At 34.8% G+C, this 13593-nt stretch overlaps 1 protein-coding gene and 1 non-coding gene across 13 annotated transcripts in view; one reads left to right on the top strand and one right to left on the bottom strand.

Annotated features, from left to right (window-relative positions):
- LOC142342119 (cilia- and flagella-associated protein 46-like) overlaps window positions 1-13593 on the top strand; it is a 754419-nt gene that overhangs the window by 496961 nt on the left and 243865 nt on the right. For 11 of the 12 annotated variants that reach the window (XM_075393392.1, XM_075393340.1, XM_075393381.1 and 8 more), the window contains exons 13-19: window positions 545-772; window positions 1161-1305; window positions 1699-1842; window positions 5166-5291; window positions 8694-8940; window positions 9328-9461; window positions 10033-10245. In XM_075393392.1, coding sequence (XP_075249507.1) covers window positions 545-772; window positions 1161-1305; window positions 1699-1842; window positions 5166-5291; window positions 8694-8940; window positions 9328-9461; window positions 10033-10245 — 1237 coding nt within the window. Of the gene's footprint in view, window positions 1-544; window positions 773-1160; window positions 1306-1698; window positions 1843-2256; window positions 2335-5165; window positions 5292-8693; window positions 8941-9327; window positions 9462-10032; window positions 10246-13593 lie in introns of all 12 variants that reach the window. The other variant, XM_075393366.1, reaches the window with a different exon arrangement.
- Window positions 8409-8479, bottom strand: Trnag-ucc (transfer RNA glycine (anticodon UCC)). The gene has a single exon. It is a non-coding gene; the product is annotated as a tRNA-Gly (tRNA).

Below are 13593 nucleotides of genomic sequence, written 5' to 3'. Positions count from 1 at the left end.
GGACTTGTCCTGCTATGTTTTTTAATTCGTCGTCTCCTTCGATGATTCGTACGACCTGACTTCTCTGATTTGACTGTTTCAATGACTTCAGGGACTTCTACTGCTTTGCAGTTAAAGTTTGTGTACGTGACGTCATTTCAGCTTTTACGATAATTGCGTGACTTACGTCACTCAAAAAATGACTTCTGTACTCACTTATGGAACTTTAAATTTTATGAAGATTTATTAGTTAAAGATCAATAGTGTGCATCTAAGTAGTGCCAAACTTATATGCCCTAATTCTTGAGTATTAGTCTTGAGTTTTGATTTCGAATATCGATTTTGAAAAAGCTCTTTTAGGGCTTTTTCCTTATAGACCTATGTGTCATAAAATTGACAGTCCGAATCTAACCCAAAAAAGTTTAGTGATCTATTAAAGGACTGGTGGTCAATCTGTCTATCTTAATTCTTTAGTTGCTTCAATTCATGGAAGGCCACAAGCGTCTATCGCGCCTATTTTTTGGCAATCTGCCGGGTATGTTTCTTAATATCTGTGCTGTTGCAGGTCAGTATATCGAGAGACACGAGAACAGTTTGGAGCGTCTTGAGATGCGCATAACCCTCTACGACTCTCCAGAAGACCCTCTCTTGCTGGCTGCCCAGATCATAGAGCAGGCTGGCAGTACTGGCTCTGGCACTATGACTATGAGAAGGGCTCACTTGATGAAGGCTGGTCAGGCTCTCTCACCAGATGCATTCTCGCTTGTGATTGAAGCTGAGAGTTTCAACAAAGGTTACCTTTCACAATTAGAAATTAACCCACTTCAATTGAATTCAGATGTGGACATAATAGAAGTGATTCACTGATTTAAAAAGAGCAATAACACCTGCCATATATTCCTAAGGGGAGCGGATTTGACTTTTTATTGGATATAGTTTGACTGAGACTTGTTAAACTCCATAATTTAGTAATTTTTTGACATTTCATATGTACATCCTACGCTATAGCATTTTATACATCTACGCCAAATTTACTGTAATATCTACTGGTTGAAACCATTAATGCCATTTTTCTCAGTTTTGTCCCTCAGTTTTCCTCTATTTTAAGCTTAGAATGTTTTTCAACTGGTACTAGTACCAATGTTGTGTTGCATTCTCCCTAATAAATGTATACATTTCAGTTCTGGCAGCTTCTGGAGCGGCGGGGCAAATTGGAGTGCTGGCTCTGACTCAGCCCCTTGGCACCAAGGCCATTCACTACAACACGTACATTGAGAAAACCCAGGGACACCTCAAGAGAGTTGGAAACGAACAAGACAGAATCAGGTAACTTACCCTAGATTAAAGTGAACAGATTCATTTGTTCATCAATTATATTTTGTGTCAATTCAGAGGATGTTTTGTCCTGTTTGTTTTTCTTTGGCCTGTTTTTGTTTTTTTTAAAATAATTTTGCGTAAGTCGTTGAAATTTTTGACCTGTTTCAGTATTATTTTTTCCATTCCGATGTAATTAGATGTCTGATTTTCATTTGAGAGCGAGCCCTCTGTCTTCAGTGGGTCATAATCTGATTTATGCTTTTTATATTCAAGCAGAGCACGATTGAATCATTCAGTTAGACATTTTGTGTAGCACAGTAGTCTAACCCGTATCGTAAATTTCGTAATAAGTGTTTCGTAATAGCCGATTGTAGATTTTTTGTGAGTTGAGTTTGATTACAGAGTTCGTCTGTGGGCAGACTTGGCCAAGACAGCTAGGAAGCAGGGAGTGTGGGACATCTGCAGAGTGGCATGCAGGTTCTGTCTTCTCTATGACGATGGCAGGTGGCACATGCCAAAGCCACCCTCAGATGAAAAGACCAGCAAGTCAGTATTTCTCATTCATTCTCCCCTTTTTGACCAAGGACTGATTGAGAAATGATTAAACGTTATGCAAATGGGATACCCAAAATACTTTCGAACAACCAAAAATTCTTGAGCTGTTCTAATCATATTTTTTCATAAGTCTAGAACAAAAAAAATGCAATGATATGGAATAGTGAATGGTTCAACTTGAAATGAGAGAAACTGTATCAGCAACGTTAGATCAATAACAATTTGGATACTGAAATTTATTGATCTGATTCAGAAAATTGTTGTATTTTTCAATTCCATTATTAAAATGAGCTTGTTTCAAAGTACAATTTTAAGTGCCTTGAATTGAACATTTTTTGAATTAGTTTTGAACTGCCACATGTGATTACATATGATATTGTTGAACAAATCAGTAATTATTTACAGCGCAAATGTCAGCTCCAAAAAGTCAACAGCCTCTTTCCACGTGAACGCGGCCCTCACTTTTCTCGCTCAGAAACCATGGTAAAAGACATGTGCAACCTACAATAACATACATTCAATAGATTATTATTAATCTTTCTTTATTATAACTAGATATCTCCCCTTTTCAGTTACCTTTCAGTTACCTTTCTCTCTTTTCTCACCACTACAAAACTTCTGAAACTTAAACATTTTAAATTTGATGCACTCCAGTTCTCTTTCTGGGCATACTTTCTCCTAGGTTTCTTGATGTCAATTTTGTGGAGCCCGAACAAGATTTTAAGATGATACTGTTTATAAAACTAATTCTGCTGTAAGTGTAAGTGAGGATGAATTCTTAGCAATTGCAGGAACGTTTTGATTCTGGTCACTCTTTTAAACAATGTGACATCTCGCCGGTTATATGACTTTCAATCAATTCGTTTTCTTTTTGGAGGGTGTATGAATCAAACCCTGAACTTCCCGAATATCATTTTAGTGTCTCTAACCAAATTTCATTATGGTGCAGGCTAGCAGAAAAATTAATAATAACCATTTAATGACTTTTCTGAAGTAATAAAGCCCTTGTGTTGAACGCTTTGAGTGCGCATTTTAAGCCGCGTTAGTTCACAAAGAGAAGAGAATATATTGTTGATAGGGGGGGGGGGGGGGGGGGGGGGGGGAGATCGCGATTTGAATCCACAATTAAATTTACTCACTTTTTTTACTTTAATCAAATTTAGATAGTCGTCCGTAGAAAATTTGCCGCACTCGTATGTTCAGTCAGTTTCTATTGACGAATAAATGAATTTTTTCATGATATCATCAATGAAAAATGTAGCAAAAGGTTTATTTCGTTGGTAGAGAGGTTAAGATCCACAGTAGCAAGAGGCTCACTGTCTCGATAGCCAATCAGCAGTCAGCTGCGACTGTGACAACAACAGCAGCCAATCAGATTGCATCAGCCGCTAGTGCTCCTACGACTGCAGGATCAGCTGCTGTGGCTTCAAATGCTGGAGCGAGCCAAACGCACGTTCAAAGTGGACTAACTGCGGGGTATATCTTAATCACCCGACTCGTAGGCTGATAAGCGGCTAGATCTCTGCAAATACGCGTAGACCTTTTAAACTCGCGGCTTTTCCAGACTAGCGGCTGCCTCTGTATTCAACAAATCGGTCGGATGCGTTTTTAGTTTCATAGAGGACATTGCGTTTATTTTTTCTTGAGTAATTATGCTTTATTTTACTTTAACAAATATTATATCTCAAGCTAAATGCTAATGCTAAAAGTCAAATACTGAAAGCTAATTCTAATGCGAAATGCAATGTTTTTCAGAACCACAATCATCTTCATCGGTTTTTTTTCTATGATATTGCAAACATTTATAAAATTAACCTGAAATCTTGGAAGACTAGTCTGAATTATTGAAGTTGTTACTTTGGGTTTTATAAAACCAGGAGGATTTTTCCTTATGATTCATCATTTTCCTCCATCTTACACCCCCACACGCATTCGTATTTCACTCTAGTTTTGGGTTGATGATCTATTCTGTCCCGACATTCCAGTGTTTGATGTGTATTATATTAAAGGCTTTATGGGCGCTGAGACAGACTGGCTGCGGATGGTGGTGAGGTTGGACGGGGGGGGAGGGATGGGGTTGAATAGATATATCTGTAACCCTTTACCACCAGGTTGGTTTTGATCGTTTCCACACGTTTAAAGATGAAAATATTTTATAGGAAGAAATTCAAGTAAGTGAAGCTGTGGTCACCCCTTGCCGTCTTGAAGCTCATTTTGTATTTCATGATGTTACGAGTTGTATTATCACAAGTAGATAGATAAATGTCCCCACTTACAAACTTACGTTTGCGTATATCTACAAAACTCAATTTTATCACTCTTGACCGCTTTTGAAAAAAAGTTATATAACAGGTTCATAGTTCTGTTACATTTTGTGTGTATGATTTTGTTTTTCTCATCAGATTATTTTGACAATGAAAAATATTGTAATTTCATTGCATTCACTGTATTATTATTAACATAACATTAAGTATTATTACCATTTTTATCACATAATTTTATATGATTTTTTCATGTAATAATCCTCATCATACTAACTGCTTGCACTGTTTTGGTTACATTATACACCTGCTTTTTCTCATCGTGGTGTTGGCAATTTAATGAGTCACATCTACCAACCTTCAATTTTTCCATTTTAAATTAAAGATCACTGGAATATGTTTTTCCCCTGATACATGCAAAAGTGGTGTTTTTTTATTGTTTTCTATTGTAGGGTATATATTTATAACTAGGGTATTTATAACTATTCTGTGGATGGATCACTAACAATTCCGTGACTATGGAATCTTGTGCTCATTCTTCAAAAACTAATTATCATATTTTCCATTGATGTGAAAATTAAAAACTACGATTTTTCTTTGTTTCGGATGTAAAAATTATAAAAAATAGTCAAATAAGCATTTTTCTTATCTTTTGGTGTGTGACTATGGAATTTGTTATGCTCACTGGTTTCAGCTTTCATTTTGTTTTTTTTCTCTGAACTCAAATCTGAAAAATCTGAGTTCTTAAAATCATTAACGAATTGCTTATTAATTTATATATAAATGATCTTTTTGTTCGATGTCGTACACTATTGATGTTATTACTAACATTTTAAAACAATTTTTCCGTGATGTCTTATTTCTGTGGTGCGTATCAATTTGATCACTTGTCAGAAAAATTAATTGAAATACTGAACCTTTTTTGCCTGGTTACAATCACTGTAGTTATTACAGAGTTAATATTGTCATGCTAGCAGACCATTTTTGATGATTTAGTTAACCTTCACATCACATATTGTAGTTATTGAGCACATTTATTGTTGTCACTTATAGACGCAAAGGGGCGGAACATCTTGATGCTCCTGCTGCCACCGATCAGGGCCTAAAATCCGCCAGCAGTGGTGGAGGGGGCGGAATCGGTTCCGCCAAAAGTGATGGCAGTAATGCCGGTGCAGATGGGTAAATAATAACATCGGAATGATGTAACTAACGAGTGATTTGTGGAATTTACACTAACAAGGGTGACTTGATTGTTTGCTCCAGCCTTTCTCTTACAATTATTTTTTCGTTAGATTTTCTCCGTTTTGCTTTATTGTTGAGTTCCTTTTATTTTTTAACTGAACAAGACGGCTTGTGTGAGACTCTGCGTAGCACAGAATGTTCTAATATACTTCTCAAGTTTCATCAAAAATTTTCCTTTTTTTCTGACAGGGAAAGCTCTTTTGACTATCAGTTTTGCGAAGCACAAATTCAAGTGGTTTTTCTCGAAACCTTGATTACAACCTTCTTTAATATGAAAGGAAAAATGCAGACGCCTCATTTTTATGTAACTATTATAGATGTAAAACTATATGCATTTTCAATTATCTTGTTATATAAAACATATTTTGTTGAACCTAAAATTGAGCGAGAACAATCAGTCACAAAGAAAATTAGTTTAAACAAACACATCTTTTTGTTTTCCTTATTAACTCACATTGATGGAATCTCTAAATTGAAGATTCAAGTCGTTGGGCGACGTAGTCAATCAAACCAAGTTGAAAAGAACGTTGCAGTATTGAAAAATATATTTTTCATGGTTTTCTCCCAAATAACTGTTTTTTTTTCTCTTTTTAAAAATTTTCCATGTCCAATCAATTACGCTAATTTTAGTCATATAGAACTCCCAATTAACTGATGGATTTGCTATGGGCTATAACTTTGTAACAACTTTTGTAAAAAAAAAAGACCTTCTCTACTTCACTAAAAAAGTTTACTGGTTTTATTATTTTTCAGTGAAATTATGTAACAACTCCTATACAATTTACATTAGATCAGACAGCTATTTAAAATAAGACTATTTTTTCAACGCAAGCACCACAGTCGTTTAAATCTGAAGTCAAGGAGATTGAAAAAGAAAATATTTTTGTTATTTATTTTTTGCCTTTCCAAGGATATTTTTGAATATTTCGAAAAGAACCAGTTCTTCTGTTTTGTTTTCTTTTAAAACACGTAAAATTAGTGAGAATGTGTTGCATTTTATAGTGAAAAGTTGCGCGAAGTAATGGTAAAGTTTCCGATATTCCACTTCACCAAAAATTTCCTAATTTCAGTTTCTTATTGAGATCAACCGAAAATGAACTGGTGACTTTTTTGACCTTTTGTGTTTACTACAATTGATGGGTGGTTGATGAAAGTTAATGGAGAGCTCAAAATTGATAGTTGAAAGACCGGGAGCAATCACTGAAATATAAAATTAAAAAAACTTTCTTTATGTCATGAATTAGTCTTTCCTATGAATTTACGTTTTATCTTCTTGTGTCAAATATCCCATAATCGATCAAGTCTCCGAAATTTCAATCAAATAAATTTCAGGTTTAACGTCAAAGTTTTTTGCTTTAGGTATAACGGGTAAGGGTTTTAGGTATAACGTTTGTGCCCACAGAATTTTTTTATAATTAAATTTTTTTCTTTAAAAAACTTTGATCTGTCTTGATCTTAATTCATAGAATTAATATTAGTCTTCTTATTCCTTTTCCCTTGTAACAATTAATCTATGACATAAAGGCTCTATTTGGCACGAAAATAGAAAATAGTTTGTTCAAGAGGCCAAAGTTTTTTTCCTTTCTCAAGAAAAATTGTTTTCTATGGTTTGTTTTTACATCTGAAGTATGACAGTTAGTTGTTGATTTTGCTTCGGTTTTTGAAATAAAGTCCTATTAGAAAAACCAAGCACCAGGTTTTGCATAGTTTTAAGAGTTAGTTAGAGGTTTCAAAGATAAAGGAGTAAATTCAATTTGTTTTTTTCCTTTTTTAAAAAAAATTTTAGAGTCTTTTTATTTTTCTGATTCTCATGTTCGATATTTTTCAGTTTTGGCTGAACCGAAAATCTGTTAAACTACAAAAAGTAAAATTTAAAATGAACACAAAGAACGATGCCTTTCTTTTTTCAAATTTGTCTTTGGAACACGTGTTTTCTTTTAAGAAAATTCTCACTTTGTTTTGTAGTCAGGCAATTCTCTATAATCCAGTATAATTAAAATTATAGAATTATATGTCACTTTTTAAACATTTTTTAAGATTAATTTAATTTGATATCCCCTCTCAACAGACCTCTCAATACTGTTTTGAACAGCTCTCCTTTTTCAACCTGCGATATAGTTTTTTACATGATTTCGAAATTAGGCTATAATGGCTACAAATTTATGTTTTTCTTTTTCTCCACGATGTGCAAACAAATATTGTAAATTTAACTAAATTCATTTTTTTAAATCCAATATAGTGAGAATTATGGTACTTTATTTCAATTTTTTAACAATTATATTAATAATTTAATTTAATATCCACCCTCAGCTTCCTCGAAATTCATGGTCTTTTTTTCGAGTTCTTCGTTCAATTTTTTGAACAGCTCCCCTTTCCAACCTGCGATAAAGTTTTAGATGCTTTCAAAAGCAGCCTACAAGGGCTACAAAATTATGTTTCTCTTTTCCTCTGCGATGCTTAAACAAAACTTGAAAATTTCACTGAAAAATATCCGGCCTTGCATATATATTCCCTCAATTGGAAAAAAGTTTGGAAGAATAACTCATGAGCAATGTTGGAAACTCCGATCTTTGCAATCATTTCACCGAGGTCAGCAGATTATATCGAAAGTATCTTTCAGCTTGTTTTTTACCGAAAAAAAGTTTTGTTTTACCGTAAAAAAAATCAAAATTGCATGCGATATGTTTTCTACTCTCTTTGAATTGTTTTCTTCCATTCACCAGTGTGAACAAATGAATAATCGTTTTTCTCTCGAATTTGTATTAACAATTTAATTCCAGAAGGATACTTGCAATATACCATCACCAAATCACTTGAGAACGCTTTTTATTTAAATTCAGCCCCTCAAATACATCTCACAATAATGTTAAATTAACTTAATTGGGACAAATGGGAGTGGCGCCACTAAACCATCAAATCTACCTACCGATTTCATCTTCTTCTTTGAAGAAAAGGTTCATTATGTCCAACTCATGATTAAAATGCTGCGTGCCATCGCTTTCTCGCTACTTTCTTATGGTTTGCTAGTACGATTGAAACTATTTGGGCAAAAGTTGCATCGTACGGGAATCGAACCCATGTCAACAGCTTGGAAGGCTGCTATGCTACCACTACACCAACGATGCTTGACAAAACTCAGAACTGCATTTCTTAATTTAACCCCTCCCCATCCTAGTGAGTGTATGAATCCCGAAGCGCTCATGCTATTTTCGTATACATTAAGCTGGTGGGTACAACAAAAAATTACATTTGAGGGTTAAAGTGTACGGGGGGTAATAGCGGTGAGGATCTCAAAACGATTTTCATCTTGATGATAATGAGATGATTGTTGATTAACAGGCCCCCAACAGACGACAAAGGTGCCTCGGGCAGCAATGCCAATTTGGACGATGACAGACGAGATTCGAAGAAGAGCACGGGTGACGCCATGGCAGCTCTCAGTGCAGCCCAGGCAGCTGGCAGGGGAGGAAAGAGCGACGATGATGACGATGACACAATTGGATCAGGAGCTGGCATCAGCAAGTCCACTCTGTATGATAAAGACCTGCTCAGGATTCTGGCCGAGACAAGCTTCATATATGGAGAGGTTAGTCGATATGTAGCACGTTGCAGCGGCAGGTCGAAGTGAATGTCATCAAAAAATTTGGGGAAAAAAGGAGCAATTGTTGGGAATGCCCTCTGCATTTTATATGATAAACCAGAAAATAAAAGCATCAATTTTGTTGTGCTCATATTATCTTTTCAAGTGCATCTTTTTCATGTCAGATACTACGTATTAAAATCATATTAGATGATCTTTTGGGCATCTCGATTTATTAAAGTGATATTTCATTGTAAACCATTTATAGCTTTTTGCAAGTTGTTTGAGCCAAAGTGTGATTTTTTTGAAGTTATCCTGAAATTTCAGTCCGAAAAGTTATACAGTATTAGGGGGCTATATCTGATGAATTGATAATTGAAAGTGAGTTTTTAGGCACTAGTGCAGTTAATCAGGAGCGAGGGCCTGGAGTTGAATAACATGAAGAGCTACCCGGATGACAAGAGCAAGAGACCCAAGGGATACGTTCCTCCCAGACCTGACCAGGATAAGAACTGGATAGAATACACGTAAGCATATACCTATCACTCCTATCCTATATAAATTGTGGCTTGCATTGACTCTGATCTTCATTTTTTTATTAGCATCCTGAATGAATTTATGCGTTATTTTGTCAACTGTATGCAGCCAACAAAACAGTTTTAAAATTAATTCGTTAAGTAGATCAAACATAGACCTATTCAAAAGCATAATTCTTATGTTGGAAATATTCTAGTTGATTACTTCGTTCAAAGACTTAGAGATTTGAAAAAGTCACAGAAGTCTTGTTGATAAGAAGTTGTTGAAAAAGACGGATCTTTTCCGTTTGTGCCCCCCCCCCCCCCCCCCACCAGTACGTTATGCTCCCCCCAGTTAGAGAGCACGTGATATTACATGGTAAATCATTATGTAAAAATATGGCACGTGCTATTGGGGGTGCTAATATTATGCGCCCACTAAGCTGGGGGGGGGGGCACAAACGGAAAGGATCCAAAAAGACATTGAATTATAAGTACATATTACCTCTAAGGTCTGAAAAATCAATTAAAGACGGTTAAAACTCTGGCATTCTTTAAGTCAGCTAAACACTTCTATCTATAGAAACTGGATGAGTCGTCTACACTCCCTTGTGACACAATCATTCCTACGTGCCTCTGACATTGGGGTGGAGCTGAAGGAACAGTGGCTGGTGCAGTCTGCGGTTGCCTATCTGTGGAACTACAACTCACACATGCTCGCTGCTAACAGACACAGAGAGCTAGTGGAACCTTACGAGCATCTGTATGAATGCTTGAAACAAGTCGGATTTGACAAGTTAGTCTAACGATGTTATCTATATGATGTATCTAATAATATGGATAATGGGAAATTTGACCACCTGTATATTTTTAATGGTGTCAGGACAAAACACCCAGTGTTCCAAATTATACCCCATATTTTACCATTTTGTTATTTTACCAAGTTGTCAGAAAGACTGTTTCGAATGATAATTGCCTAAGCGAGATATTTCATGTTTTAGTAATTGGCTGTGCCTCACGGGCCGCAGCGTCCCGAGGACATGATATGAAACTATCACAACCAAACACGAGATCTATGTATTCGCTTAATTAGCATTAATCACGCTTGTAATATCAATGGCTAAATGATAATCGGATTATTAAACCAAAAGGGTTATTAAAATTGGCTATACACAGTGATACATTTAATATTGTCTGCTGTTGCAGCCGTTTCCCGTTGTAAAATTTAGGACAGTTCCAAAGTACATGAAGAGTTTGAGGGACATTTTCAATTTTTTCAGCAAACGAGCGAAAAATCTTGGTATATACAACTGTTTACCTTAAAGTTAATTGGGCAAAAACTAAGACTGTCAGATGAATTTCAACTCGTGAAGTCAAGATAACAGCTCACTAACAATCGTCTCAATTAATTTGAGAAAATTTTAGACACCTATCGAAACAAAATTTATCTTCCTTGTTGTAGCATTTCAGTACGAAATTGTTTAGACTAATTAGTTTTGTTCAAACATTTTTTTCTATCAAGCAAGCCTTGTTGGTTGAGTTGAACTGAAAACAATTTCGACGGCATTGTGCGATTTCAGAATAAAATAACTTGCGAGAATAAAATTACTAGCAGGAATGATTAAGATTTTTCGAACATGAAGGACTATTACCGACCAAATTTTGCTCAAGCGACCGATGGCTGGGGGATCAAATAGAAAGTATTCTCGCAAGGGGTCTTTTTCCAACGGTTTCAAATGATTTCATTGGAGGTAAATTTTTAATACTGCAATATTTGCTTTGAAAATTAAAAGCAATTTTTGCGCACTCTCCATTTAATTTTCAATTACTCTCGAGCGGAGTTTGAAGCAATTATTGTAAACATGTTAGTCTTTTTTCTGCAAAAATTTTTGCTTGACCAATTTTACTTTTCCAGTGACTTTTACGCCCTTGACTTTTTTCTTTTGCGTGATCTAAATTTCTCTCTCATTTACAAAAGTCAGCAGCTTAACTCAATTTGAGGCAGTTAAATGCTAAAAGTCAAATGGGAAGTGCGCCAATATCTGTGCAATTTTTTCCACTTTAGTTATTAGCGTTTATAGTGGTGCATATAACAAGGCGGCTCGTTAATGTGCGTTTGCACATGATGTTCCTACCGGAGCTCATCTACATTCTTTACTTAATTGTCAACCAAATGAAGAAATAACAAAAATAGATGTTTGAGTTTAAAACAATCGTCACAAAGCCTATCTACTAATTGCATTACATAATGCCATGCTTTATTACAGCGCCAATGAGATCTGACCTTAAAGAGACTACGAGACAAAAAACAACCAAAAAATTAGCAAAAACAAAAACTTCACGGCGAAAACTGAATATCTAAATTTAAAAGCACATAGTAACAACGTCAAAATGCAGTCAGAAAAAACCTTAACTACTCAAATTTATTTTCTCCTAACTATACAGTGGTCGGAAAGTTTTCTTAATGAGACTATTTTACAAGTCAACAAAGAAAACGATCAAAGAGGCGAAATTCAAAAATTAATCAACATTTTTAAAACCAAGAAATTTCAAAAGTCTTAAAATTCATTAGCTTTTAACTAAATAATCCTTGATAAATTACTACAAAATTACTACAAAACCAAAAGACCTTGTCTTTGGGTAGTTTATGCCTTAGAAACGAACCAAAGAAAAACCTAAAAAATTAGAGACGATTTGCGAAAACACAAACTATTGCTACCATTAAAATCATTAGCTATTATCTGAATATTATGTATTTTTAATTCAATTCTTATTTCTACTAATTCAGCTGCATGAATTATAATGAGAGATTAAATAAGTTTGTTTGGACCACATTTGTAAACCATTTGGATCTGTTACTACGCGATTGTTCTGAAAGAAGAGAAAAAGAAGCGCAAAAAATGACCACTAAAAAACGTTAATAAGAAAGCATATTGTCCAACAAGCAAAGCATCGGTGACGTATAATATCAGTAGATATGTATTTTTTGGAATACAAGAAATTGGATGTGACCTCTCATTGGTGAAAATAAGTTACAAATTGACGAAAAGAACAACAAAAACTGAAAGGTTTTTAAAATGTTTGAAAAAGTATATCATAAACTTTAAGACTAAAGGCTATAAACTGAATAACTGATTCAGGTAGCATCATTTAATCAATTCTCAATTACCGCCCTAAGAGACTTGTCAGCAATTTACCTAAAGAACGAAAAAAAATTGAGCGAGAAAAGTGTCGAAGGCATTAAATGAACTTTTCACAAAAAACTTTTCTATGTTCATTTAATTTTTTAACAGCAATGGGATTTTTATTTTCTATCAACTTAGTTTCAAAAAGTCAAATAAGAACAAATGCATTAGAACCACGAAATTTTTGAGAAAACTCGTATTATCAACGCCATTAATTTCATTAGCTTTCAACGGAATCCAATAAATTCGCTAAATTCTGCCTCCATGGGACAAAAAAGTTGTTGGCCATTCACATTTGGTCAATAAGACCTTACAACAAGTTATTGAAGATGAAAACAACATCAAAGACAGGCAACAACCAAAAATTCAGTAGAAAAGTGCCAGAAGAAAGTGTCGAAGCCATTTAAATCATAAGTTCTTCTCTGAAAACTTTATATATGATCCGTTGAACGTCTTCCCCAATCCTATGGGAACTATCAGTATTAGGATAACGTGATAAGATTTCAAAAGGATCCAAAAATAAGAAAAGGTACCCGAAAATTTTAAAAAAAAAACTATGAAAACTAGTGGCATTGAAGTTTTAAAACTAATAGGTAGAAGACAAAACCGCTAACCGCTAACCAGATTATTTTTGGCTGCATTAGAAACAAGAAGGGATCCTTTAAGTACTAAGATTGACTAACAGTCCACGAAAAAAGTTTAGGGTCGGTTAATGTTCAAAAAATTTCCGAAAAACTTTTAAAGTCTTAACAGCCATTAAACTCAAAATCTTTTAACGGAGGTCAATAACCACTCTCAGAAATAACACAATGGCAGGGAAAAAATATTTGTCATGCATAGATAATCAATATGAGATCACAACAAGTCTTATGACTATGAAAACAACAACAAAATCAGGCAAAAACTAAAAATTCAGTAGAGAAGTGCGAGAAAATTTCGAAGCCATTTAAACCATTAGC

This window comes from Convolutriloba macropyga, chromosome 1 (assembly GCF_964194025.1).
Source record: "Convolutriloba macropyga chromosome 1, txConMacr16.3, whole genome shotgun sequence".
Taxonomy (NCBI): domain Eukaryota; kingdom Metazoa; phylum Xenacoelomorpha; order Acoela; family Convolutidae; genus Convolutriloba; species Convolutriloba macropyga.
This window is presented reverse-complemented; position numbering and strand designations above follow the sequence as displayed.